The sequence below is a fragment of the Rhineura floridana genome, chromosome 21, assembly GCF_030035675.1.
Source record: "Rhineura floridana isolate rRhiFlo1 chromosome 21, rRhiFlo1.hap2, whole genome shotgun sequence".
NCBI lineage: Eukaryota > Metazoa > Chordata > Lepidosauria > Squamata > Rhineuridae > Rhineura > Rhineura floridana.
Window position 1 is genome coordinate 16,943,957 of NC_084500.1, and position 25,086 is coordinate 16,969,042.

The window sequence follows — 25,086 nt, forward strand, 5'->3', positions numbered from 1 at the left end:
ACTTCGTGAGCCTTAAACATCTGAAGAGCATAGGGTAGCCTATCAGCGATGTGGTAACCTATCAGCACACTTTCCCTCCCTCGTCATGCTCCCCAGGCTTTTCAGCCAGAGTGGGTAAACTGTGGCCCTCCAGGAGTCATTGGTCTCAAACTCCCAACAGTCTCAGCCAGCATGGCCAATAGCCTCGGACAACCGGAGTCCAGCAACAACATTTGAGGGCACTGGGTTGCCCATCCCTGCTTCGACAATGATGCACAGGACAAAAATTCAGCAGGTGACTCTTTCATCCACCACAGCCTCACTCTGACAAGTGAAGCAGCACCATTTGAATTTCTGCCTGCCTGGGGCTGGTATAAAAACTGAGTGTGGGCTTTAACAGAGAAAAACAGCCTTTCACATCACCTTGTGATAAAAGCAGCAGTACCAGTGGCATCTTGGCTCTCCAGTGGCATCCCCCTAGCAAAGGCCAGAAAAAAGTCCACTCTCCCCAAGCCGTGACATTTCCCCCACCCCTTTGGGGTCCAAACTCACATTGCAGTTCCCTTTATCTGGGCAGCTGACAGGCCCTTTGCTGTCAAGTCAAGAGATTCTGAAAAATACCCCATACCTAGTTTATTACCTAGCCAGAATGATGTATGTATGGCAGCATCGAAAGGGGTTCTTTGCTGAAAAATAAGGGGCCAAGAAAAGCAGGGTTAAAATGTACTGGACCCCGATAGCTTAGGAGGGGGGAGAAGGTTGTTTTCTTTTAAAATAAAAGCCCAAATCTCTGGCTACACAAAAACCAACCTGCACCTTTTGTACTTTCACTGCTGGAAAGATGACAGCCTGGGAGTTTTGTTCAGGCGGTGAAGAACGTCACCAAAATTCTTACCCGGCTCAGATTTCTACTCAAACGGATACATTGCTCATTAAGGACATCAGTAGGCCAATTTTGCTGTTATGTCTTGCAGAGGAGGACCCCCTTTACGCACACAAGCACATTTACACACATGCCCTCAGACCAGCTAAAACATGCATTGGGCCTGAAGCGTACCCTCCCTTTCCAACACTGTCTCTCCAGAGAAACAGAACAGCAACTGGTGGCTCTTTGAAACATCCTCGCCAAATAAAAGGGAGTGGTGGTGTTGGGGGTGGGAAAGGGGCTCCCCTTGTTTATATTTTGTCTAATAGGGAGGAGCTAGTGGAAGAGGATCTCCGGCTAGATAGCAGAGGGTTGCGGCTGCAGCCATGCTCAAGAGCTTATCCCACCCAGGGTGGGCAAAGGGGGGTGACATTGAGAATGTCAAGCAGGGGCTTAAGCCAGCTGCTTGGGGTGGGGGTGGGGAGGAGGGATTGACGGAATTTCGACATGGGAAGAAGAGGAATTAACAAACAGGAGAGGGCACAGGGTAGGTTTTGGAAGGGAGTTGCAGAGGCGAAGGCGACCGTTTTCCAATCGGAAGCGAAAACAACACCCCCAAATTGTGCACGCAAAAGAGGTGCCAACGAGAGTGGGAGAGGGAGTTGTGGCGTTTTTAAGAGCGGGAGGAGGGAAAAAGCAGAGATGGGAAAAATGTGTCAAGGGCGATGAAGCGCAAGGAACAGAAAGCAGGTTAGAAGAGTCTCTGCGAGTCTCCAGAACAGGGTGTCCCCCCAGTGTTTCACAAGTCTTGTTCTGCCAAATTAAAAGAGTTTCACGAAAGCCTCATGCGTCCTTGTGCCGGCTGTTATTTTCTCGCCCTCTCCCGGATTTAGAAATATCAGACATCTGATTGCCATCTCCATCGCCATCTATGCCGAATGGCTGCCCAGGGGGGAGGGACACAAGCCACAAGGAAGATCTCCCGTGCAGCTCCCGGCGCACGTGTGGAAATGCGCTTATGCGCCTGTGTGCAACCGACATTCACTTCCACAGGGATAGAGCACAGTGGGAGGGGGAGAGTCACCCAGTGGCTTGTGCCCAGTAGACTGGCCAGCCTTTCAAATGCCAGCCTTCCAGAACCTCAAGACCAAGTCAAATTTAGAACTCGGGGGGAGATTCGAGGGAGAAACTCCCAGCGCAGGGATAGAAGGATCTGCCAATTGTGGTTCTCTCAGTTTCTCATTTTCCCAATCTTAAATTCAGTCCCTCACATTTCTGCAGCAATACCTCATGAAAATCCTCCAGCATTTTAGTGAGAATTTCTCCTGCTGAAACCAATGCGCACATGTCTACAAGCCCTTTCTCCTGAGGGAATGCATTTTTGCATGTTCTTTTCACCATTGTGTTTATTTTTACACACATTATCTCCTAACATATGCCTTTCCCAAGCACTGCCTAGTTGCAGAACCACATTGCAATATTCGGATAAGTGCAAATTTCGAAGGACAGCTGCGTATATCTTGTTTTGGAAAGTGCGAATTTGAGACATTCGGCTTTAAATGCGGACGCAGACCACTGCCTCTCCCATCTCTACGAACCAGGCAAGAGTCCTAAACCCACAAGACAAGAACCTTCCCCACCAGAAGCCCAAGAGACTTTGGGAACTTACTGCAGTCGTCGGATTCGTAACCATCGGCATCCGCCGCCTCAGCCACCTCCTCTTCCCCAGCTCGCCGCTTGGCCGGCTGTTCAGCCACTTCGGTTCCGTACGCCCCAAACAGCTGGTCCACATCCTCGTCTTCTTCCCGGGGCGCCGTCTCCGAGGGGCTGACCGTCGCCGGGCTGCTGGAGGAACGCAGGCTGTTGCTCCGGCTGACCGTGGCGGGGAGGCCACGGGGGAACCGGGGGAAGTAATCTGAAATCTGCTTGATGGGTCGGATGGGTCCAGGACAGACGTCAATGGCCATGTGCTCCTGGATGCTGATGGTCGTCCTCTCGCCTTTCCGGAGTGTCATGCATACAGCTCTTGAAGGGGTGCCCTGCTAGAGAATCGCCGGGAGGTGGACGAGGGGGGCAGGCAGAGGAGGTAAGGAAGTTGCCCCCTTCCAACGCGGGCACCTGCAAACCAAAGCAAGCAGGCAGGTTCCCCCTCCCAAAAGGAGGCAATACAGAGAGTCACCCTGGAAGGCTACGTGGTTTGGATTGCCCTCGGAGTCCCCAACAATCCGCTCATGCTGTTGGCTCTTTGGCTGGCTGTGTCTGTGAATCTAAGGAGAGAGAGACAGAGGGGAGGAAAAAGATACTGCTAAGAGGCAAGGGGGGGTGGGCACACGAGTGATGTCACCAGCTAGCAGCCAAGCCGAACCAGAAGCAGCCAAGGAATTAAACGGCAGGGGCAGGTGGACAGCAGAGGTTCACGCGGCCCCGACCGCAGAGCCCTCTCAGAAGGCTGGATGAGAGCTCCCGGCCAGCCGGCCTGCCTCTCCTTCTGTTCTCTTCCAACTGCAACACGAGGAGGAGGAGCCCAAACAGAAAAGAGGTTTTTTTCCCCATTTTTCCCCTTCACTGACAAATTTGCCACCTGCCTGCTTTTGTTTTTTTTGGGGGGGGGGAAACCCACAGCCTGGTTTTCTTCTCGCGGTGCCTCTTGCTCTCTGTCCCTTTCTAAAAACCGGAGGCTTAGCAGAAGAGCCTGGCTGGATCGGATCGTCTAGACTCAGCCGGGTGTCTCTAGGAAGCTGGCGAGCAAGGCACAGAAACAACAGCCTCTCCCCGCTGGCTGTCTACACACACACACACACACACACCGGCATCGGGGACTCAAAGGCGGTAGACTGCCCCTGAGCATGGAGGCTCTATTTCGCCAGGAGGGCTACACAGAGCTGCCCTCGGGGAATGAGACTTGCCCACGATGTATTGCTTCAAAACCCTGCTGGATGTCAGCCAAGGGAGGGAGGGAGGCTCAAAGGTTCCCTGATCAAAAAGGGGATAGGGAGGGAAGCCGACTCTGGCACCTGCTTCCAGGGCTGGCTAGGACAGAAAGATCTCGAGAGGAGAAGCCAAACGGAGCTGCTTTCTGCCTCCCTTGTTGTAGCCTCCTACACATCCCTTTTAAAGCTTGTGTCAGTGAGTTCCACATGATCATTGCACACCATTGTGGGTCGGTGAGGTGGGAGAGCTTTTGCATTTGCCCATCCAGGCTTACTCTCTGTGTTCTTGGATGACTCCACATTCCAGTCTCCCTATCCCCATTATAAACCCCTCCGAGATCCGTCCCCAGAGCGCGTCTCAATTTTTCTCAACAAAAGTGCCCCCAAACACTTAAATGGTTCCTCTTAGAAAAGAGTTGCAAAAACCCTTGATCGTTTTGGAGGCAAATTTCTATATCCTTTCCGGCTAGATGATGATCAGGGCTTTTTTTTAGATGGGGCAACCAGAACACAGTTGTGACTCAGAACGATTACTTTCTTACACAGGGCTGAGTCAACAGACCATTTAAAAAGAAACTGTGCGTGATGGAAACCAGGGGACTTCTGGAGCGTTGCAAAAGCCACACTCTCCCCTGCTAAGGCTCTGGGTGACCCAGTGGGCTGCATCCTGTTTTCATGTCCAGCCTGGCTGCTCAGCACACAGCCTCTTTACAGAACGGCAGCTGCACTCTGCATGTGGTCAGGAGTCACATTGACACACGCTTTCCCTGGAAGTCAGGCATTCTTTAGTTGTAGGAATAAATCCTTTTTCCTAGGAGCTTGGCTAGGTGCTGGGGAAAGCACCCAAAAGACTTAAAGGTTATCCCACCAAGGATTCACAGGTTATGTTGGACAGGCTCAGCCCTTATTAGGGATGGAAGGATCCGTCCTTTTCAGTTTGTGCTGTTTCTCTTTTTTCCAATCTTAAATTCAGCTTTCCACATTTCTGCAACAATCTGTGATTTTTTAAAAACCCTCATGAAAATTCTGCCGCATTTTAGGGCGAATGTCTCCTCAAAAACACATTTTTATAGGCAGTTTTGCCTAACGTACATATTTTTGCAAGCAATTTCTCATTGCATAAGGTTATCTTCATGAATACATTCATTTTCATGCACACTTTCCCCCCCAATATATTATTTTTTTATACAAACATTGGTTGGCAAACTGCATTGCAAAATTCAGATAAGCGCAACTTGCAAAGGGTGGCTGTGATTTGATTCTCATGTAGATTCAGAAAGTGCGGATTTCATCGATTCAGCTCTAGATGAGAACTGAATTAAGTTTCTCTTCCATCCCAAATCTGTCAATTTTGGTTCTAGTTTCTCATCCCCCCCCCCCAATCTTAAGTTTAATTCTCTATCCACATTTCCACTTCAGTTTGTGAAATTTGTTTTAAAACCCACCTGAAAATTCATGAGCATTTTAGGGCTTGCTTTGCCTAATACCCACGTGTTTGCATGCAACATTAACTACCGCACACATTTTGGCAAAGCAACGTCCCCTAATATAATGAATTTCGGTATGTTGTTTTTGCTAATAGAGGCATTTTTATGCATTCTGTTTTGTATGTGTCGAACCGCATTGCAAAATTCGGAGACGCACACGTTTTGCAGGATGGTTGTGCTTCGCTTCACAGATTGTTTCCAAAAATGCGGAGTAGGTAGGTTCACCCCTTAAATGTGAGCTGAATTGAATTGCTCCTGAAGCCCTTCCAACCAATCACTGCACTCTACAGGAAAAGGCCTCCAGCAGATACCACCTGATCCGGAGATCCACTCCACATGATTAAAAAATTAGGCCTTTAATCTTGTGGCACCTACCCTTTGGAACACCCCCACCCTTATTTAACACAATAGGTGCCGTCTCTACTGTCTTCTCAGTGGCCTTTGAAGACCTTTCCATTTTCAACAAGCCTTTTAAGCAGAGATCTTTCACCCTCATCTGGATCCACATTGGATCCGAGTTGTTTTTTTTATACCTGTGAACTTGTTTTATAAGTTTTCCCAGTTGATTGTTCATTGTTTTGACCCCCGTTCTGGACACCGCACTGGAACCGGTTCAGTGAAGGGCAATGAAGATAATCAGGGGACTGGAAACAAAGCCCTATGAGGAGAGACTGAAAGAACTAGGCATGTTTAGCCTTGGGGAGACTGAGGGGAGATATGAGTACGTGAAAGGTTGCCAGACAGAGGAGGGCCAGGATCTCTTCTCGATCGTCCCAGAGTGCAGGACACGGAATAATGGGCTCAAGTTGCAGGAAGCCAGATTTCAACTGACCATCAGGAAAAACTTCCTATTAGAGTGTTACGACAATGGAACCAAATACCTAGGGTGGTGGTTGGCTCTCCAGCACCGGAGGTGTTCAAGAGGCAGCTGGACAGCCACCTGTCGGGGATGCTCTAACTTGGATTCCTACATTGAGCAGGGGGTTGGACTAGATAGCCTTATGGGCTCCTTCCCCCCGGTTAAAAAAAAACTTTGCTTATGCAGCCATGCCTAGTAGCGTAACCTTGCAGTGATCTTGACTCTGCATGAACTGAAATCTGATCTATGCTCCAGTTGTGTGCTAAACTGTGGATTAAAGCCGCTGGAAATAAAGAAGCCAAGAGCCTTGAGTTTGAATCCATCGGTGGGAGCCGGGACAAGACAGTTCATAGGAACCCATTCATAAAAAGAACACAACTCCTTGAGCGTTTTAGCCTGGCTGAAAAAAGTCCTTGGACTCCGAGAAGGCCTCTCGCTTGTCTGGAATAGAGAGGGGTGCATGTAGACACCAGCATCCTGAACAAAGGCAACTTTTACCTTGGTTGGCCTGGCCTACTTTTGCAACTTGCTTCACCCATCACGGCAGGTGGCCCCCGGAAGGTTGCCCAGCAGGGAATGTGGCCCTCAGACTGAAAGGGTTTTCCCAGCCCTGACGTAGTCTGAGCTTTGAGAGGAAAGTCCTGGGGAGAGGCAAGAGGACCAAATCTGGTGTCTACTGAGGCCAGGAGAGAGAGAGAGAGAGGAGATAGCTTTGTCACCCTCTCTTTGGCCCGGCCTTAAGAAGAATAGCCTTGAAAGAGGAACGAGTGATAAAGAAGGAAGAGGGCAAGCTCAGAAGTGGCCTCCGGAGTCCCGCTATCGCCCCCCCCCCAATGCATGTGAACAATATAGAAGAGTGAATGAACAACCGTAGCTGGAGATAATTTGCACGCTGTTTGGGAACGGGACTCAGCTGAGTCCCCCAATGAGTCAAAAGAAAGCCATTAACGGTGGCTGGTGCTCAAGAATGAATCAAATGTTTGACACATGTAGAAAAAGCATGAGGATGCTCCTTTTTGCCTTTGTTTGACTCTTGAAAATGAAGGGGAGGTTATTCTGGAAAGGGTATGCTCAAGCGAGCAACAATCGCCTCAGCTCCTGGTGGGCACAGGGACTTCTGGAGGAACTCAGTGCACGCTGTGACCCAGAATTTAATTTGAAAATTGAATCAAATCGCTGCCCCCGCCTTACACCGCTAGACCACAACTTTTTCTAGCCTGCAAGTCCAGCCTGTAAGTTATCCTGTAAGATTCCACGCACAGCAAAGGCACACTCGAGAAATAATATTGTTGGTTTGGCCCCTTTGCTGACACTGTCTCCCTCCCCCTCCTTTCTTCCCCCACCCACAAATTATTGTTTTGTTTTTTTAATTGGTTTGTTCACGTCATTGTGACCCAGGATCTTTTCTTAGGATAAGAAGGGACATTTCTCTCTTCCCCCCCACCCGAAAGACACGTGGAACCAGCAAGCTGGCAAGAGGAAAATGAAAGCTGATGAACGGAAAGTTTGCCCTTCCCAACATTGGTTGGGAAAAGGGATGACTAGATATCGGTCACACTCTCCTGTCATTTCAGACTGCTTCTTTAATTGCACTTTAAAACAAATGTGACCCTCTAGGCCTCTCTCAGTGGCCCTCAAAACTCTCTACAGGCCACGCCCCCCACTGGCCTGCTCTGCACCCTCCTTGAATGTTTCCCCCCGGCTGGATATGTGTCCTGGATCTGTGATCAAGACTCTTGCTTCCCTGGAGGGTAGAGAGGAGGGTGTGTGAGTGGGTGTAGAATCATAGAACCGCAGAACAGTAGACTTGGAACAGTAGCCTTGGAGGGGCCTATAAGGCCATCAAGTCCAGCCCCCTGCTCAGTGCAGGAATCCACATGAAGAAAATACATGTGCATTTCTCCACCCACTTTTGCCCCTGGCCCTGCCCACTACTGGCATATGGTTGCCCAGAAGGGAAATATGGCCCCCAGGCTGGAAAAGATCCCCAGTCCTGCCTTAGATCTTGGCCAATGTCAACCATTCCTTCTAACAAATGGGAGCAGTCATGGCTGATGCCCATTTGGGACTGGCAGGGTGGAATGCAGAAGGCCCAAACAGCAGGTGAAGGCAGAGCCAGATCCCTAAAAAAGGAAGCTCCGAAACAAAAACCTGCGTTTTCTCCCCTCCCCCTTCAACCCAGGCCAAATACAGAGGGTGGGGGAAAGGATCCTGTGGCTCCCCAGTTCTTATTAGGTTAACTCCCTCTAATTGTAATGGATCACTCAGTGGTAAAGCTGTCGGTTGGAGAGATTACCCAGCAGACGACATCCCTTGCAACAACATCCTCCCCCTTCCCCCCTTCCACCCCCCCCCCAGAAGAACTCTGGTTTGACTTATTTAGAATAATCCATTTCTGCCACTTGAAGCAGCTTCGAGAAACGAAAGCCAACCGTGGGACAACGTTGTTCAAAACAGAAAATGTTACTGCAAGCGAGGGATGGAAAAGTCTTTCTATTTCAGCTCTCTCATTGTTGTTTTTTCATTTTTCCAATCTTAAATTCAGTTCTCCACATTTCTGCAGGAATTTGCAATTTTTTTTAAAAAAAATCCTCATGATTTAGTGCAAATTTTTCCTAATAAGCACATTTTTGTGGGCAGTTTTCCCTAACCTACACATTTTTGCAAGCAGTTCCTCCTCATTTTTGCATGTTGTTTTCACTCATCTATTCCTTTTTCCGCACACTTCCCCCTAACATGCACATTTTTGCTAAACGCTGTTTGGTTGGCAAACTGCACTGCAAATTCCTGTTAAGTGCAAATTTTGAAAGATGGCTGAGTGTTAGTTCTCATTGTTTGGAAAGTGAGGCTTTGATAAGAGTCGGCTCGAAATGCAAACTGAATCGAACTTCTCACACATCTCTACTACAAGCCTTGGGCCCGTCAAGGCCAGGGGTTGCAGGGAGAGATTTGGTTTGCATCCTTTTAGCCCGACCCGACCCAATTGGCACTTCCCAAAACAAGTATGGAAACGGAAACACAGCTGTCCTTTGAAGCTTGCACGCCTCCAAATTTTGCAATGCAAAACAGCCCTACAAAAATGCGCATATTAAGGTGAGCCTCAATTCACATATATTAATGAACATTCAGGATGGAAAAATCTGTCTGTTTTGGTCCTCTCAATTTCTCATTTCCCCAATGTTTTATTTATTTATTTCTTATCATTCTTTTTACCCTGCCCTTTTTCCAAAACTGGAACTCACGGCGGCTTCCAGATAAAGCACACACATAATTAAAAACATACAAAAATCTAGATTAAAATCAAATTAAACAATTTACATACAGTTAAAATAATTCAAACTCAGTTTAAAATAATACAATTAGACAATAGCAATGCAGCACCCTTCAAGCCCTGTCCTTAACAGCTTTCAGTTCCAAAGGCTTGTTGAAATAAAAAAGTCTCTGCTTGCCGACGGAAGGACTGCAAGGAGGGGGCCATTCTTGCTTCCCTAGGAAGGGAGTTCCAAAGCCTCAGGGAATGTCAAATTCAGTTCTCCACATTTCCGCAGCATTGTGTGAATTTTTTTTTAAATCCTCATGAAAATTCTCCATTTTAGTCCCGATTTCTCCAAATAAACACATTTTTGTAGTTTTGACAAAAGTACACACTTTTGCAAGCCATTTCTCATAACTTCATGCCTTTTCGCATATTTTTACTCATGTATTCATTTGTAGGCATACTCTCCCCTTCTATACTATCCTCCGTGGCGCAGAGTGATAAGCGGCGGTAACGCAGCCGAAGCTCTGCTCACGTCCGGAGTTCGATTCCAACGGAAGGAGGAAGTCGAATCTCCAGTAAAAGGGGTCGAGGTCCACTCAGCCTTCCATCCATCCATGGTCAGTAAAATGAGTACCCGGCCTACACTGGGGGGTAAAGAAAGGCCGGGGAAAGAACTGGCAATCCCACCCCATATATACGGTCTGCCTAGTAAACGTCGCAAGACGTCACCCTAAGAGTCAGAAACGACTCGCACTACAAGTGCGGGGACACCTTTACCTTTAGAATGGGCAGGATTGCCTTAAATAAGCAAGCACAGCGCAAGTATTTTTGTTTTAATTGGGGGGGGAGAGAGAGAAGCACCCAGCAACTCCTTAACAGGAAGGGAGATTTTAGAAATAATTAAAAATTTAGGCACCTTTACCTTTCCCCCCTTCTATATGCATTTTTGCAAACTTACCTTACTAGCTTCACTGGAAGGGTTTCAGGCATGGGGGCCTCTTCAAGCGTGGCAGGCTTTGTAAGCCCCATCTGTTATCTGTACAGATGTGTTTTTAGGTTTATCTGTACAATTAGTTTAACTGCTTTATTGTTAAGTCGCTTTTGCAAGGAAAACGACAAACAGAAACGACAACAAAACAACTCGCGCTTTTCAAAAACAATGCACGAATCAAAACGCAGCCATCCTTTGAAAGGACCACCTCTCCATCCGAGGGCTGTATAACAAAAATGCCTACGCGAGGGTAAAGTGCACAGTGCACATAAAAAAATGCATGCAGCATGCAAAACTGCATTAGATTTGAGAGGGCAGCTTTTTGTCGTGCATGGTAGTCAAAATTACATGCAAAAACGTGCCTCTTAGGAGAAATTGGCACTTGAATGCTGATGGGTTCTCATGAGGATTTTTCCTTTTTTTAAATTGCGAACGGATGTGGAAAACTAAATTCACGACTGGAAAAACAAGAAACCAAAATTGACAGAGTCATGCGTTCCCGACTGCAAGGCCACAAGTTCACCACTCTTAAGCAACCAAGGCTTGTGTGCGCGAGAGTGTGTGTGTGTGTGTGTCTGTGAGAGAGAGAGACATTCATGACCAGCGAAGAAGAGGCAAGGCTGAGAAATTAATCTACAGCCATCTTAGATTGAAAAACAGAACCCGAACAGACCGGTAAAGTTGATCTTCCCCTGAGCAGGCGGAGAAGGCATCAAACGGGGTGGTGGTGGTGGGGAACAGCTGGAAATGAAGATGTGTGCAAGGGGCTCATTCTCCATTTCCCAAAGGGGTTCGCTTGCTGAAAAAACACAACAACCCTCCATTTCCCTGAGTCTTGTAGACACCAAGTGGAAATAAGATGGTTCAAGAGATTTGAACAAAAACAAGCCAGGTTAAAACAAAGGCCCAGATGAGACAGCTGGGAAGGGCGTGTGCGTCATGCGCCAGCAGGTGCCCCCAGGGGCTCCGATCACAATCCCGGGGGGGCAGCAGCCTCTTAGCAAAACACTTACCAACTAGGGTAGGGTTGCCGGCAGAGCACGGTCCAAACATGCCAGGGTCAAGCAGAGGGAGCCAATCTAGGTCCAAAGATGTGATCCAGAAGCAAAATCAGGAAAGAGTTCTAAGGTCAGTAGCACCCGGGGGGGGGGTCAGGGAAGACACAAAACACAGGCCAAGGAACTTGACTCGGAAACCAGAGAGTGGGGCTGTTTGCAGCAACTGGAAGGCTCAAGCGGGAGACCGTCTAGCCCAGCCTTTCCCAACCAGTGTGCCTCCAGATGTTGTTGGACCACAACTCCCATCTTTCCTGACCATTGGCAATGCTGGCTGAGGCTGATGGTAGTTGTGGTCCAACAACATCCGGAGGCACACTGGTTGGGAAAGGCTGCTCTAGCCTCTGGCTTCCTAGACCACACCCTGACCACAGCTGTTGCTAGTGTAGGCATTTCGGGAATTGCTTACTTACAAGGAGACCCCCTTACTCATGAGCTGCACGATGACTGGCAGTGGCAGCTAGGCCATTAGGGCAAAGGGGGCGCTGCCCCACCAAGCTCAGGGGGGGGGGGAGATGAAGACCAAGCTAGAATGAGCAAGCTCTGGCTGTGATTGGTTCCAGCTCTGCCTACGGATGGGCTCCCTGCCTTCCGCCCCACCAACTCCAATAGCCGCCAGCCACCACTAGGCTCTAGGACTGCAGAAGCATGCTGTGTTGACGCTTGGGGGCTTCCCATTGGGCATCTGGTTGGCCAGTGAGAGAACAGGAGGCTGGACTAGATGGGCCCCCTTTGACGTGATCCGGCAGGCTTCTCCTATGTTCTCCTGTTCTTTGGCCTGGACTTTTTTTGGCATCGGTTTCTTGAGGACCGGGCCGTGTGTGGCTCCACCTCCTCTTCTGACACATCCATGGGTTCTTCATAGGGATGGAAGTATCTGTCAATTTCGGTGATCTCAGTTAGTGATTTTTTTTAATTCAGCCGTTCACATGTCTGCCGCAATTTGTGAATTTTTTTTTGCAAAAAAACTCTCATGAAAATCCTTTAGCATTTTAGTGCAAATTTCTCCTAATATTTATTTTGTATAGTTTTGACTAACAGACACATCTTTTCAAGCAAATTCGCCACATATAATGCATTTTAATGATATTTTTACTATATTTCAATACAGTAATTTAAAAAAATGATTATATTTTTAATAGATTCATTTTTATGCACTCTTTCCCCTAATATATCCACGTTTGTAAACATTGTTTGGTGGGAGAACTTCATCGCAAAATTCGAGTAAGTGCAAATTCCAAAAGGTGGCTGTGTTTCCAGTTCTCAGGTTGTTTTGGAACGTGCAAATTTGATCCATTCAGCTTTAAATGTGAACCGAATCAAATTTCTCCCTAGTTCTTTAGCTGGTCTCCTCCCCAGAGGACCCCTCAAGGAGATCCTACGTTCCAGGGGGATCCTGTCTACTCCTTCTGGTTCTCAACCTGTTGGGCGTCTGTCCTGCTTGAAGATGCTGGGTATTGAATGCGAGGCCTTCCACAGGGCAAGTAGGTAGTCTGTGACTGAGCCACAGGCCTTGCACTTCAAAAAAAAAAGACTCTAGTCCTCATGGATCTAAATAAAGAGCTGATCTGAACAGGAAGCTGCCTTATGCCGAGTAAGACCATTGATCTATCTAGCTCAGTATTGTGCACCAGTCAGTACTGGCTGCAGCAATGCCCATCTGAGAGGCTGAGCGGCAGAACCGGCACCGCCCGCTGGATGGGAGAAGCCTTCTTGCCAAAGCAATTGACCTCGTGCAGATTTCCATCTGGTGCCCCCCCCCCAAGAGGTCAGGCAGAAAAGTGTCCCTGAGGCAGGCCAGCAATCGTACTCCTGTCCCCTTCCCAATGCCCGCCTGAAAGCCGAACGAGCCCACAAATGGAGTGTTATTGTTCTTTGGTGAGCCAACCCGGGGCTTTGCTTCAACCCTTGAAGAGCAGGGCGGCAAACATGGCACCCTCCATACGTTGCCAGACTACAACTCCCATCATGCCTGACTGCTGGCCGTTGCTGGCTGGGGCTGATGGGATTTGGAGGCCAGCATCCTTGGCCGGGGCCACAGGTTTCCCCATCCCTGATCTACAAAGAAGCATTCCCTTCTGGGAGGAGGGAATGCCTCTTCTAAATAGGCAGTCCTCTGGTTCAAGGTGCTGGTTTTGGTGTACAAAGCCCTATACAGCTTAGGACCAGAATACCTGAAGGACCATCTTACCCCTTATATTCCCAGTTGTTCACTGAGCTCTGCAGGTTGAGGGCCTCTGTTGTCGAACCTTCCCACATTCGGCATTGTGGGGTGAACCTGTCCGGTTTTCGCATTATGAGAAAAACATCTCCCTACCCACTTCTCCACACCGTGCATCATTCTGTACACCTCAGCTAGATTGAGGCAAGGCTGGAGAATATCTGTGGGTAAGAATGATGAGAGTCCGTGGTAGGGATGAAATCCTCTTCTTATTTATGCTTTGTTTATAAGTGTGGCCCCCTAGTGGTTGTTAACGATCCGATTCCTTTACCCTCCTCTATCTTACCCTTTTCCCAATTTCCTGATTTATTTATTTTTTTGCTTTGCAGAGAATTATCGATACGTTAATCAATATTTGTCCACGAGTCTCCACTGGTATCGATCTTTATTCTGAACCGCGTGATACAGCTATCAATGAATTGTAATGGTTACCATCAACACTTCACTGACATCCGTGAAAGGGCATGCACATTTGAAGAGCTGGCACAGAAACTTACTATCGATAAAAGCATTGCTGACACTGTTTTCAAAGCAATTTTTAAAAAAAGAATCAGAAAAAAAACAAACCCAATGAATCAGAAAACAGGCAGGGAGAGAGTTGCTGTTTTTAATTCTCTCCGCAAAGATAGAGAATCATCAGAGAGAATGTATAATCCGATTATGAAATCTGATTATGGCCTGAACGGAGCCCATCGCTAGTTCGTGGTCACTGGTGCCCATCGACACCGGTGGGGCAGAAGGCAAGAAGCCCCAACAGCATGTGGTGCCAGGGCCAATGGCAGGCACAGTCAGCTCATTCTAGTTTTGCCCCCATCTGAGTTCTATAAAGGGCAACAGTGAGACTTGAGGAGGAAGCTGGCAGCTCAGGCCACCCCCCTGGCTGGTTGTAAATGAGAAGGCAGACAAGTGGAAGTTGGCTGATGGGAGACTGTGATTGGTGGGGCGTTGCTGCATTTGCCCTAATGGAGCAGTCCCCACTGATCAGAGCTGTCGTTCAGTCACTTTGTGAGAGCCACAGGTTGCCCATCTCTGCTCTAAGAAGTAGCGTTCCCTTCTCGTTGCTCTTATATGCCTTCAAGTCGATTACGACTTATGGCGACCCTATGAACCTTCTTTGGATATATTTATAGGGTTTTCGTGGTAAGCGGTATTCAGACACGGTTGACCATTGCCTTCCTCTAAGCCAGTGGTTCTCAAACATTTTTGGTTCGTGGCACACTGTAAAACATAAAAATTTTCTGGCGCACTTAGTGTACAAAATTAAAAATAATATATTTTAAACTATGAATAAAAATAACTTAAACTATAGAAAACTGTTACTTACCCTATACAAATGGGTTTCTTCTCATTGTTAAAATATATTTTCATAATATTTGAAGCACACCTAGGCACCTCTTAGGGCGCACCAGTGTGCCTGGGCGCACTATTTGAGAATCACTGCTCTAAGCCTACAGCGCCTGGTATTCCCAGGCGGTCTCCCACCCAAGTAATAACCAGGCCTGACCCTGCTTAGCTTCCGAGATCAGACGGAACCAGGCGTGTTCAGGGTAGTATGGCCATAGGCTAGTGTCCCCTACTGCATTGCAAGAGATGGGGGAATGCCTTCATTTCGAAGAGGCATTCTCTCCTGCAAGAAAGGAATGCCTCTTAGAGCAGGGATGGGACATCTGTGGAACTCCTGAGATGTCACTGGCCTCCAACTCCCATCAGCCCCAGCCAGCATGGCCGACAGTTCCAAGGATGGCAGGAGCCACTGTCCAGGAACATCCAGAGGGGCTACAGGCCCAGCGCCCAAATTATAAATGCACTATTTTAAAAGGATCTTACAATTGAATCGGCAGACTGAATCAAGCCCTAGAGACCCGTGCAATGCTAGTCTTTTAAATGTTTCAGCGATGTAAATGTAAAAAGGGGGAGGAAGAGAGGAACATCAGAATGAGGGGGAGCCGTTGTGATAAAAAGGAACATTCCCCGACAAAACAACAGCTCTCCATCGCTGGGCTTCATAAACAAACCCCAAACAGCAATTTGCATAGAGCCTGGTGGTAGAAACCATCATGCAAATTGCAAAATAGAAAGCCAGGTATTAAAAAGCCTTGAGACTGAATGCAGGGCGAAAGGTGCCGATATATATAGAGCCATATGATTTTTATGAACAATGCAGCAATTTTCTTAGCGGGAAACATCTAAATGGCCCCTTTCATTGTAAAGCGAAATGAGTGACAAGCCGAAGGCCAAGAAGATCGGCTTCAGAGCAGCGATTAAAGTGACGCATTATCCAGGATGGTTTTCAACTGATTAATAATAATAATAATAATAATAATAATAATAATAATAATAATAATAATAAAATAATAGCAGCATCAATGGAAAAGAATGGAACTGGGAAACAGCATTAACAGCATTAGGGTTGCAAAGATTAGGCAGGGGGAAATGCAGAAATTGGTGGTGCTGGGGAGACCTTCAACACTCAAGTTGGTTCCATTTTCAGCTGTACAAGGCTAGTTCTCCTTGGCACCCTAGTTGCACATGCACTCAAGACGTTAGAGACAGCGTGGTATAGTGGTTAGAGTGTTGGACTGGGAGACCAGGGTTCAAATCCACTCTCAGCTAGGAAGCTCATTGGGTGACCTTGGGCCAGTCGTTGCCTCTCAGCCTAACCTACTTCACAGGGTTGTTGCGAGGACAGAATTGGGAGGGGGAGGACCATGTTTGAGGCCACCTTGAGCTCATTGGAAGAGAGGTGGGATGTGAATATGTAAATAAATAAATACACACACTCTGGGGAGGGGGCCTCACTTAGCTCAGTGGTAGGGCATCAACCCTGCATGCGGGTTGGGAGAGACCTCTCTCTGAAACCCTGGAGAGCTGCTGCCAGTCAGTGCAGACAATACTGAGGCCGATCTACCCAGTGGCCCAGCACACTATAAGGCATTTTCCTTTGGTCCTCTCTGTTCAGGCAATGAAGAGGGATTATCTGAGTTCACAGACACAGTCCTCTCGTGGATGGCGCAAAGCAAGGCCAGCGAGATGCGTGGCCTGGGGAAAGAGTCCCAAGGGCCGGAGAGAGAGGCCCGGAGGGCCACATTTGGCCCCGGGCTCTGAGATCCCCTGCCCCCTGCAGGTCGCCTCGTTGCCATCCTCAAACACCCACATCTCTCCCGTCTCATCTGCCGCTCCCAGAACTCTGCTCTTAGTTGTCTCCGCCACCGCTGGCAACTTGGTGCAGCTCAACAGGATGCATGCACTCGTAGCACCTTGAGCACTTTTGGCACGGATGCAGCCTGCACATCCGTTTTTGCTTACACATACAGGTCAATATATCCCGTCCAAATGTGTATCCAGACAACGTTGGTGTTTATAGAAAGTGCGCGCAAACACAGCAAGGGGGTTCAGGTCATCAAACCGTCGGGTATTTGTGCTTCCAGGCTCGAAGCATGCATCTTTTTTTTTCTTTCCTCATTCTTCCCCCCCTCCTCTCCTTTTCTTTCTTTTTCTTAATGGAATTGCAATTTAAAAAATCATTTTAAAAACACAGATGCGAACTGGGGGCTACAGCACATAGAAAGACAACAGAGTTGAGGAACAAGTAACAGGATGCAGGACAGTTTGATTCAACCCTAAGAAAGTGAAAACGCTCCGCCGGCAGTTGGGTCATCGTTGCTTACAGAGAGCAAGACGGGTGAGGTACAAATGCACTCGCAAAGCCAATACTGTGCCGACCTCTCCGCCACCTCCTGGTAAGGAACAGCGAGCCACTTGCCGGGAGGCACACGTAGGGGCTTCATTTCCCCCCCCCCAGCAAGCCACTTCCAGAAGCCAAGAAAGTACACAGGAAATGGCACATTTAAAAAGTCTATTTCAAAAACAGCCTTCCACATTAGAAGAATGCATTGCGCGCAACTTACAAGGCCAGAGATTGAACAGGCAACTTTGCAAAGAGAGGGGAAAGCCAAGAGGGATGTTTTCTCATCACGGACGGTCCTTCCCTCTTACCCCAAACGGGTCTGGATTTGGATTCAGAGCTTCCAGTTCAAGATCCCGACAATAAAATACCAAACTGGGAAGGAATTTCCCATGGGGGGGGCAGTATAGGACAGAGAGCCACACTAGGGTAGGTAAAGTTCACCTGCAACCCATCCTTTCTCTCCTCTCCAAACCATGGACTGAAAAAGATGCCCAATGATTGGGCGGGATGAATCTGCCCCAAATGGGTCAACTAAGTTTGCCACACGGCATGACCTGTGGCTGAAGTGGCATTTAATAAAACAGTCCTATTGTGACATCATGAGGGCCACACACACACCCCTTAGGGGTGCGCAAGCTGTTAGGCCTCTACCTAACAAGTGGCTACGCCCCCCTCCAAGAGGAAAAGGAATCATATTTGCTCTTTTATTGCACCATAATTCATACCTACAATCAATGTCAAGTTCAATGGTAATGGTGTGTATGGATGTATTTATACGTGACTGGGGTTAAACATCGCATCTGATGCAAAGTACACTTTTCTCTATGAGCAACCATTTCGGCTCTCCTGGCAATGTCAGATGAGCCCCCCGCCAGGCTACTGGACAGCCAAAGGGGACCCCCGCTCACACCCACTGTCTCCTCTTTTCTCCCATGAAATCCCATCTTTCTGAGACAGAAATCTGGAGGCATTCAACTTACCCTTCTGTACATGGCCACTGTGCAGCTTGGATGAACAGGGAAATCAACCGCTTCCTGAGGACTTCTGCCCACTGCTGGTTCCCTTCAGAGCAGATTTTTTTTTGGGGGGGGGGGAGATGGAAGGATAAGGGGTAGCCAAGGTCAGGATTTAAGAGCATCCCATTCAGCAGGAACAGAACTCCACTCACAGAACTCTGGATCCAACCCAGGGATTATCTTCCAGTTATTTCCACTTCCCAGAAGTTTCAGTCTCTCATCTCGTTTGATCTATCTAACCCTTTCTATTCATAACTGAATTGCAGGCAATGGGTCAGGAATCTCCGGCTACACTTTTTCTGGTAAGGTCCACCACCCCCTGCCCCGAAAACACCCTCTTTCAAGCCAGCCACACAGAGATATTCCAAAGGCGGCCTTCTTGACTCATTCAATGCAATAAAAATAATATATATATAAAATAAAAGAGTCACACAAGCCCTTTCCTCTTTCCCATGGCACCCCTCCTTTTCCCCATGGCACCCCTCCTCTTTCCCATGGTGCCCAGCCACTGAACAGCATTGCCACCTTCCAACAGAAGTCCCTTTAGGAGTCAGCTGAAGCATCAGAATCTCAGTGCATGCAGTCAAAAATACGGGATGTCCCAGTATCCAAAAGCTCATGGAGATATGGTCACAGAAGTCCTCCTGGCTCCTCGCACACTCCCCCCTCTCAAATTTTGACGCTCTCTCCACTGTGCCAATTCTTCATCAGGCAGCAAGAGGTGGAAAAAAACCTACACACACACACAAAAACAGACAGACGGCCACAGCGACATCACCAACTCCACACTAGCAAGCTTGGGTCCTTAAGGCTGATGTGTGTCCATGTTCACCCTGCAAAGTCCTAGGCTGCACAGTCCATCCTGGCTTCCATGCAGTGAGGTTGGTTAAGAAAAAGCATCTTGCAAACAAGCTGAGTTCCCATCAGCACCAGCGACTTCTCAGAAGACGTCTTTTCCCTTGTAAAGAAAGGGGAGGGAGAAACCAAGTTTAATTTACGCTGTAAACCAAGAATGGGGAACTCCTGTCAAGGGATAAATACGTCTGTCCTGTTCAACTTTCTCCTTTTTTTTTCAGTCTTCAGTTCAATTCTCTACATCTCTGTTGTCAATTTGCAAGTTTTTTAAAATAAAAAACCCTCATGAAAATTCATCAGGCTTTTAATGCAAATTTCTCCCAACAATCATGCACTTTTTTTTTTTTGCAAGCCTTTCCCCTTAATATAAATCGTTTTTATAAGTTATTTTCACCAAGAGATATGTTTTTATGCACACTTTCCCCTAACAATATGCATTTTCATACACACCACTGGACTGGAGAAACGCATCACAAAATTCGGAGAAATATTTCAAAGGATGGCCGTGTTTTGATCCGCGTATCGTTTCGGACAGGGCAAATCTGGTGGATTTGCATTAAAATCCTAACTGAACATGGAATCCAGGTTGGAATCTTTTTCCAGATTGAAATCAAAAACGTTCATACTCGCTGAGAATGTATTGCAGCAGAATCATTTGGCATTGGCCTGTGCTTGCAACAGGGAACACAGATTTCAAGTGTATTTTGAAACTAATGGGCTGTCTTTCCTCATCAGTCTCTAACCTCTGCGTGGGAACAAGCAAGCTCTAGACTCATATACACAGGGCTGTGCGTATTTGTGTGGGAGCATCATGCAGACATGGAATCAGCAGCAGAACTTTTGTACCTTCTCGGGAACCTATTTTGTTTTTTTAGGAAAGCAAGGCTCTAGCCCTCATGAGATATTCCAAGAAAAAGTCCTTTTTTGGAAAATGAACAACGCCCACAAAAGGCTCGGAAACCAGAAGGAGACTGAGCAATGTTTTCTAGCACTCATACCAACAGAAAACATCTTTGCATTTTTAGTTATTTAACAAAAAATATGTACCACTTGGTTGTCATAGAACCTGTAAGTGGCTTACAAAAACATGCACAGACACACATTATCAACAAAAGCAAGCTAAAACAGGAATTTAAAAACATTCAGAAGATTATTAAAATCAACAGCAAGCTAAAAAGCGATTAAAAATCATGTCAGCTTCTACACATCAGGATAGGTTTGCCTAAACAAAAAAGTTTTAAGGCAGGCGCAGAAAAGAGTACAGCAAAGGTGCCTGCCTGATGTCAAGAGGCAGGGAGTTCCAAAGTGGAGGTGGTGCCGCACTAAAAGATTGATCATAGAAACATAGGAAGCTGACTTATACCTACTCAGACCATTAGCCCATCCAGGTCACTGGCAAATACTAACTTCAGGATTTCAGGCAAGGTTTTTTTCCCCTTGTCCTACTTGGAGATGCTGGCAATTTAACCCAGGACCTTCCACATGCAAAGCAAGTGCTCTCCGACTGAGCCATAGCCCCTCCGTATCCTTCAGAATATGCAGCAATCCCCTGAATTAGACTCTGCTTTGAACTGAGATAAGCTGAGAACTCAAGAAGAGTCCTCTGGATCCGAGCAAAGGTTTGTCTAAGTCCAGCCTCCTCTTTCTCACAGTGACCAACCAGATGCCTCTGGGAAGCCTACAAGCGGGACGGAAAGGCAATAGCCCGCTGCTGTTCCTGTTCTCCACTGGCTGGTATTCAGGGACATTTTGCCTTTGGCCCTGCTAGGTAGCATATAGTCATAACGACTTGTAGCCACTGATACCTTTTCCCGCCACGTCTAACTCCCTTTTGTTGTTGTTATACGCCTTCAAGTCAACTACGACTTATGGTGACCCTATGAATCAGCGACCTCCAACAGCATCTGTCGTGAACCACCCAGTTCAGATCTTTTAAGTTCAGGTCTGTGGCTTCCTTTATGGAGTCAATCCATCTCTTGTTTGGCCTTCCGCTTTTTCTACACCCTTCTGTTTTTCCCAGCATTATGGTCTTTTCTAGTGAATCATGTCTTCTCATTATAACCAGCTAAATAAAACACCTTGGGCTATCAAATTCCAAAGTTTAAACAATGCACTGTGTGAAGTCCTTCCTTCCACCTCTCACCGTTAGGAATGGGGTTCGCTATCCGATTCCGTTCCGTTCCTCAATTCGTCAAAGGGGCTGCCAGTTATGATTCACCATAAATTGTGTTCTGCTAGTTACGGCGATTCCCGGTTCTCCCTTTTTTAAAAATATATTTGTCCAAAAAATTACGTAATTTTTTTCCAGTATTCCTTATACCACTCTACAATTTATTTAACATACACCGCAGTGGCTGATTACAAAAATAATTACGTAAAAAGTACATAATTCTTGGTGTGGATTTTTAAAAAAAATATGGTGTTGTCAACAGCCGCGAATGCACGCAAAGAGTGGGACTCCATTCAATGCCAAAACAAACTTGTGGATTATCCCAGAATTTGGTAGCAAAATTGATTTGTGAATATTCTACGCCATCTCTAAGGATAGCAAGATGGCGAACGGAGCAGTAACTGTTTTCTAAGCTCCGAGTCCTGAGCTTTGTTTTAATCCTCCTGTATTCACTACTTTTCATGTTTTTAATGTTTTAATTAATTGAAATTCCAGCTACATGTTTGTGGGCAGGACTTCCCCGCTTTTTTTTCAAGCCTGCTTGTTTTTATTGGAATAGTTATCTGCTGGTTGCTGCCTGGGGGATGACCGCAGAGTTTGGAGCAATTACCATGCTCCCAGACTGAATGCTGCTGACAGAGCTGGTTAAACTTTCAGAATACAGCAGGCTTTGGAAGAACCTTGGATGCAGGTCTTGTTTAATCTTGTATGAACTTTTATAAAGCCCTTGTTATCCTCTGTGATTAAATCGTTGGGGGGGGGCTGAGCTTGATAAGTTTGTTACGACGTACTTGTGCGCAAAAAGCGCAGGCTTTTGCTAATTCAGCATTAAAGAGACAGGCACAGAAATCGATTACACCATCTCTACTCACTATTCAGCTTCATGGGGTGACCCCAGGTACAAACATTCGGCCTCAGTTCCTGACCTGAAAAATGGGAGGCAGACTCCTGTCCTTCACTGCTAGGAAGTTCCACACAGCTTTTACACAGTCACTTTCCTGGCAAACAGAGGTGTAGTCATCCCGGGTCACAGGGGGATGGTTACAGACCCCTTATTTTGTGGGGTGCAGGGTCCTAGCCAGGTCCCTATGTACAAGCCAATTAGCATGAAAGGAGAGTGTGTTAGCCACTGAGAAGCATCCGTGTCCTTTTGTGCCAATCAGCAGGTAGTGAACCCCTGAGAAGACTCTTCTCAGTAGCTAACACACAGCCTCCCCTTTCATGATGATTGGCTCATAGGGACATCTGTTATAGTAGAGTATGGACTCTGAGGTGACACGGAGAGCAAGGGAAAGGGGACGTGGATGTGAAGGGGTGTGGTGCGAGTATTGTGAAGGGACCCTGCACTTCTGAATTTGCCACTACACTACTGCTGACAAGGAACATCTGTTAGAGACTTGCAGAGTTTGGGTTAAGATCCATTAATGTACAAAATATACAGGTTGAGAAGGTAGGACTCAAGCAGGTCCCAGTCTGACGCTCTGACCATTACACCACCACTGCCTCTTCCAGCTTAAAAGGAAAAAAGAAAAGACCGGCCTGCAGAAATGTCCATGACCATTAAGGAAACACTAGAGAGTTCAACCATCAATATAAGAGGAGGAAATCACCTCCCGTTTTGCAGAACATAGCAGCCCGTTAGAACGGGATTTGCAAGCTTGTCCAGGAATTATTTAACCAGCCAAGGGATTTAAATATTAAAGAAAGTAATTAAAACAAAACCCAACATTCTGATCACAGTTTCCAGAAGGGTTTTGTTGTTATGTGCCTTCAAGTCGATTATGACTTATGGCGACCCTATGAATCAGCAACCTCCAATAGCATCTGTCATGAACCACCCTGTTCAGATTTTCTAAGTTCAGGTCTGTGACTTCCTCTATGGAATCAATCCATCTCTTGTTTGGCCTTCCTCTTTTTCTACTCCCTTCTGTTTTTCCCAGCGTTGTTATCTTTTCTGATGAATCATGTCTTCTCATGATGTGTCCAAAGCAGGATAACCTCCGTTTCATCATTTTAGCTTCCAGTGATAGTTCTGATTTAATTTGTTCTAACACCCAATTATTTTTCTTTTTCACAGTCCATGGTATGCACAAAGCTTTCCTCCAACACCACATTTCAAATGAGTTGATTTTTCTCTTATCCCTTTTTTTCACTGTCCAACTTTCACAACTGTACATAGAGATCAGGAATACCATGGTCTGAATGATCCTGACTTTAGTGTTCAGTGATACATCTTTGCATTTGAGGACCTTTTCTAGTTCTCTCACAGCTGCCCTCCCCAGTCCTAGCCTTCTTCCAATTTCTTGACTGTTGTCTCCATTTTGGTTAATGACTGTGCCAAGATATTGATAACCCTTGACAAGTTTCCAGAAGGGTAGCCACGTTAATCTATAGCTATGCATGGCTACTAACCACGATGGCTGCGTTCTACATCCACTGTTGGAGGAAGGGTGCCCCTGACTGCCAGTTGCTGGAGATCACAAGTGGGGAGACAGTTGCTGTAGCACTCAGGCCCTGTTTGCAGGCCTCCCATGTGGGAACAGGATGCTGAACTAGATGGGCCCCCCCTTTGGCTTAATCCAGGGCCCAGGCGCTTCTTATGTTCTTAATCTGGTGCAGCAAAAAAACAGCCTTGTGGCACCTTAATGTCCTATACGTTTATATTATGGCATCGATTTTCATAGATGAGAGTCTACTTTCTGAGACGCAAGAAGGGCTAATCTGAAATTGGCAGGCATATATGCACATTGTGGGGTTGGGGAAGTGAAGGAGAGCGAAGTCAGAAAGAAATTAAATGCAAAAAAGAGCAAGACAGGTGTTAATTATGTAAAAGCAAAAGACAAAGCCGTCCAAAACATGCTGGCACTGGTCGGTTAACACATATAGTGGAACTAAAACAAGCAAACCATCATCTCAGTTCAAGCCACAGACCATCAAACTGAACTTTCTGGTCAATTGTAATTTAGCAGCTTGACTCTCAGAGTTTTCCACTTTTAATCACAGACTCCCCCCCCCCCATCGTGCCTAATTTCTTTGAGAACTTTCTGTGTGGAACGTGCCCCTGAGAAGATATTTCAGCACCTGAATTCCCTGGAGTAGGTCCCCCCCCCAGCCCTTTGCAAAAATCATTAAAAGCTCGCTAAGAGCTATAATGAAGCGAAGAGTTATGGATTGTTAGCTCGCTGCTGTTAGAAAACAAGGTCCATTAACGCTTTATAGAAGCAAGGCGTCATGGGAGATGGCAGGAAACAAGAAAGAATCGGGGGGGAAGGGAACAGGATAGAAAAAAAAGACTTGGGTGTAGGAAACATACTGACTTCTGGGAATGCTTATTAAAAAGGAGAATAAAGGACTGATGGTTGTGCAGATGCAATGATTGACTCCATGTTGTGTACAACCTCTGACAGCAGCTTTCGGAGAAGCTCACTTTTGTTTTTAAGAGACGAGTTTCTAGCCCTTATGATTCCAAAGATATTTTTGGAACAAAAAGGATATGAGCAAAACCTGGTGACATCTAAGAAGCTCAAGTTATTTATTTATTTATTCATTCATTCATTCTTGCATTTCTATCCCATCTTGTCCGCCATGGAGCTCAAGGTGCTGAACAAACATGGTCCTTCCCACCCTCCTGATGTTATCCTCGCAACAATCTTGTGAGGCAGACTAGGCCGAGAGACAGTGACCGACCGGCCCAAGGTCACCCCACAGTGT

The 25,086-nt window shown here is 46.9% G+C and overlaps 2 protein-coding genes and 1 non-coding gene across 8 annotated transcripts in view; all 3 read right to left on the reverse strand.

Annotated features, from left to right (window-relative positions):
- Window positions 1-2,870, reverse strand: part of DOC2B (double C2 domain beta) — a 120,497-nt gene extending 117,627 nt beyond the window's left edge. Inside the window, exon 1 of the mRNA XM_061605317.1 lies at window positions 2,514-2,870. Within this exon, the coding sequence (XP_061461301.1) occupies window positions 2,514-2,859 (346 nt within the window). The 5' untranslated portion in view covers window positions 2,860-2,870. The remainder of the gene's footprint in view (window positions 1-2,513) is intronic.
- A 12,221-nt stretch (window positions 2,871-15,091) lies between these two features.
- LOC133374505 (5S ribosomal RNA) lies at window positions 15,092-15,210 on the reverse strand. The gene has a single exon (XR_009759902.1). It is a non-coding gene; the product is annotated as a 5S ribosomal RNA (ribosomal RNA).
- Window positions 15,211-17,474: 2,264 nt separating this feature from the next.
- Window positions 17,475-25,086, reverse strand: part of RPH3AL (rabphilin 3A like (without C2 domains)) — a 54,579-nt gene continuing 46,967 nt past the window's right edge. For all 6 annotated transcript variants that reach the window (XM_061605322.1, XM_061605324.1, XM_061605319.1 and 3 more), the window contains one exon: window positions 17,475-19,308. In XM_061605322.1, the coding sequence (XP_061461306.1) occupies window positions 19,274-19,308 (35 nt within the window). In that variant the 3' untranslated portion in view covers window positions 17,475-19,273. The remainder of the gene's footprint in view (window positions 19,309-25,086) is intronic.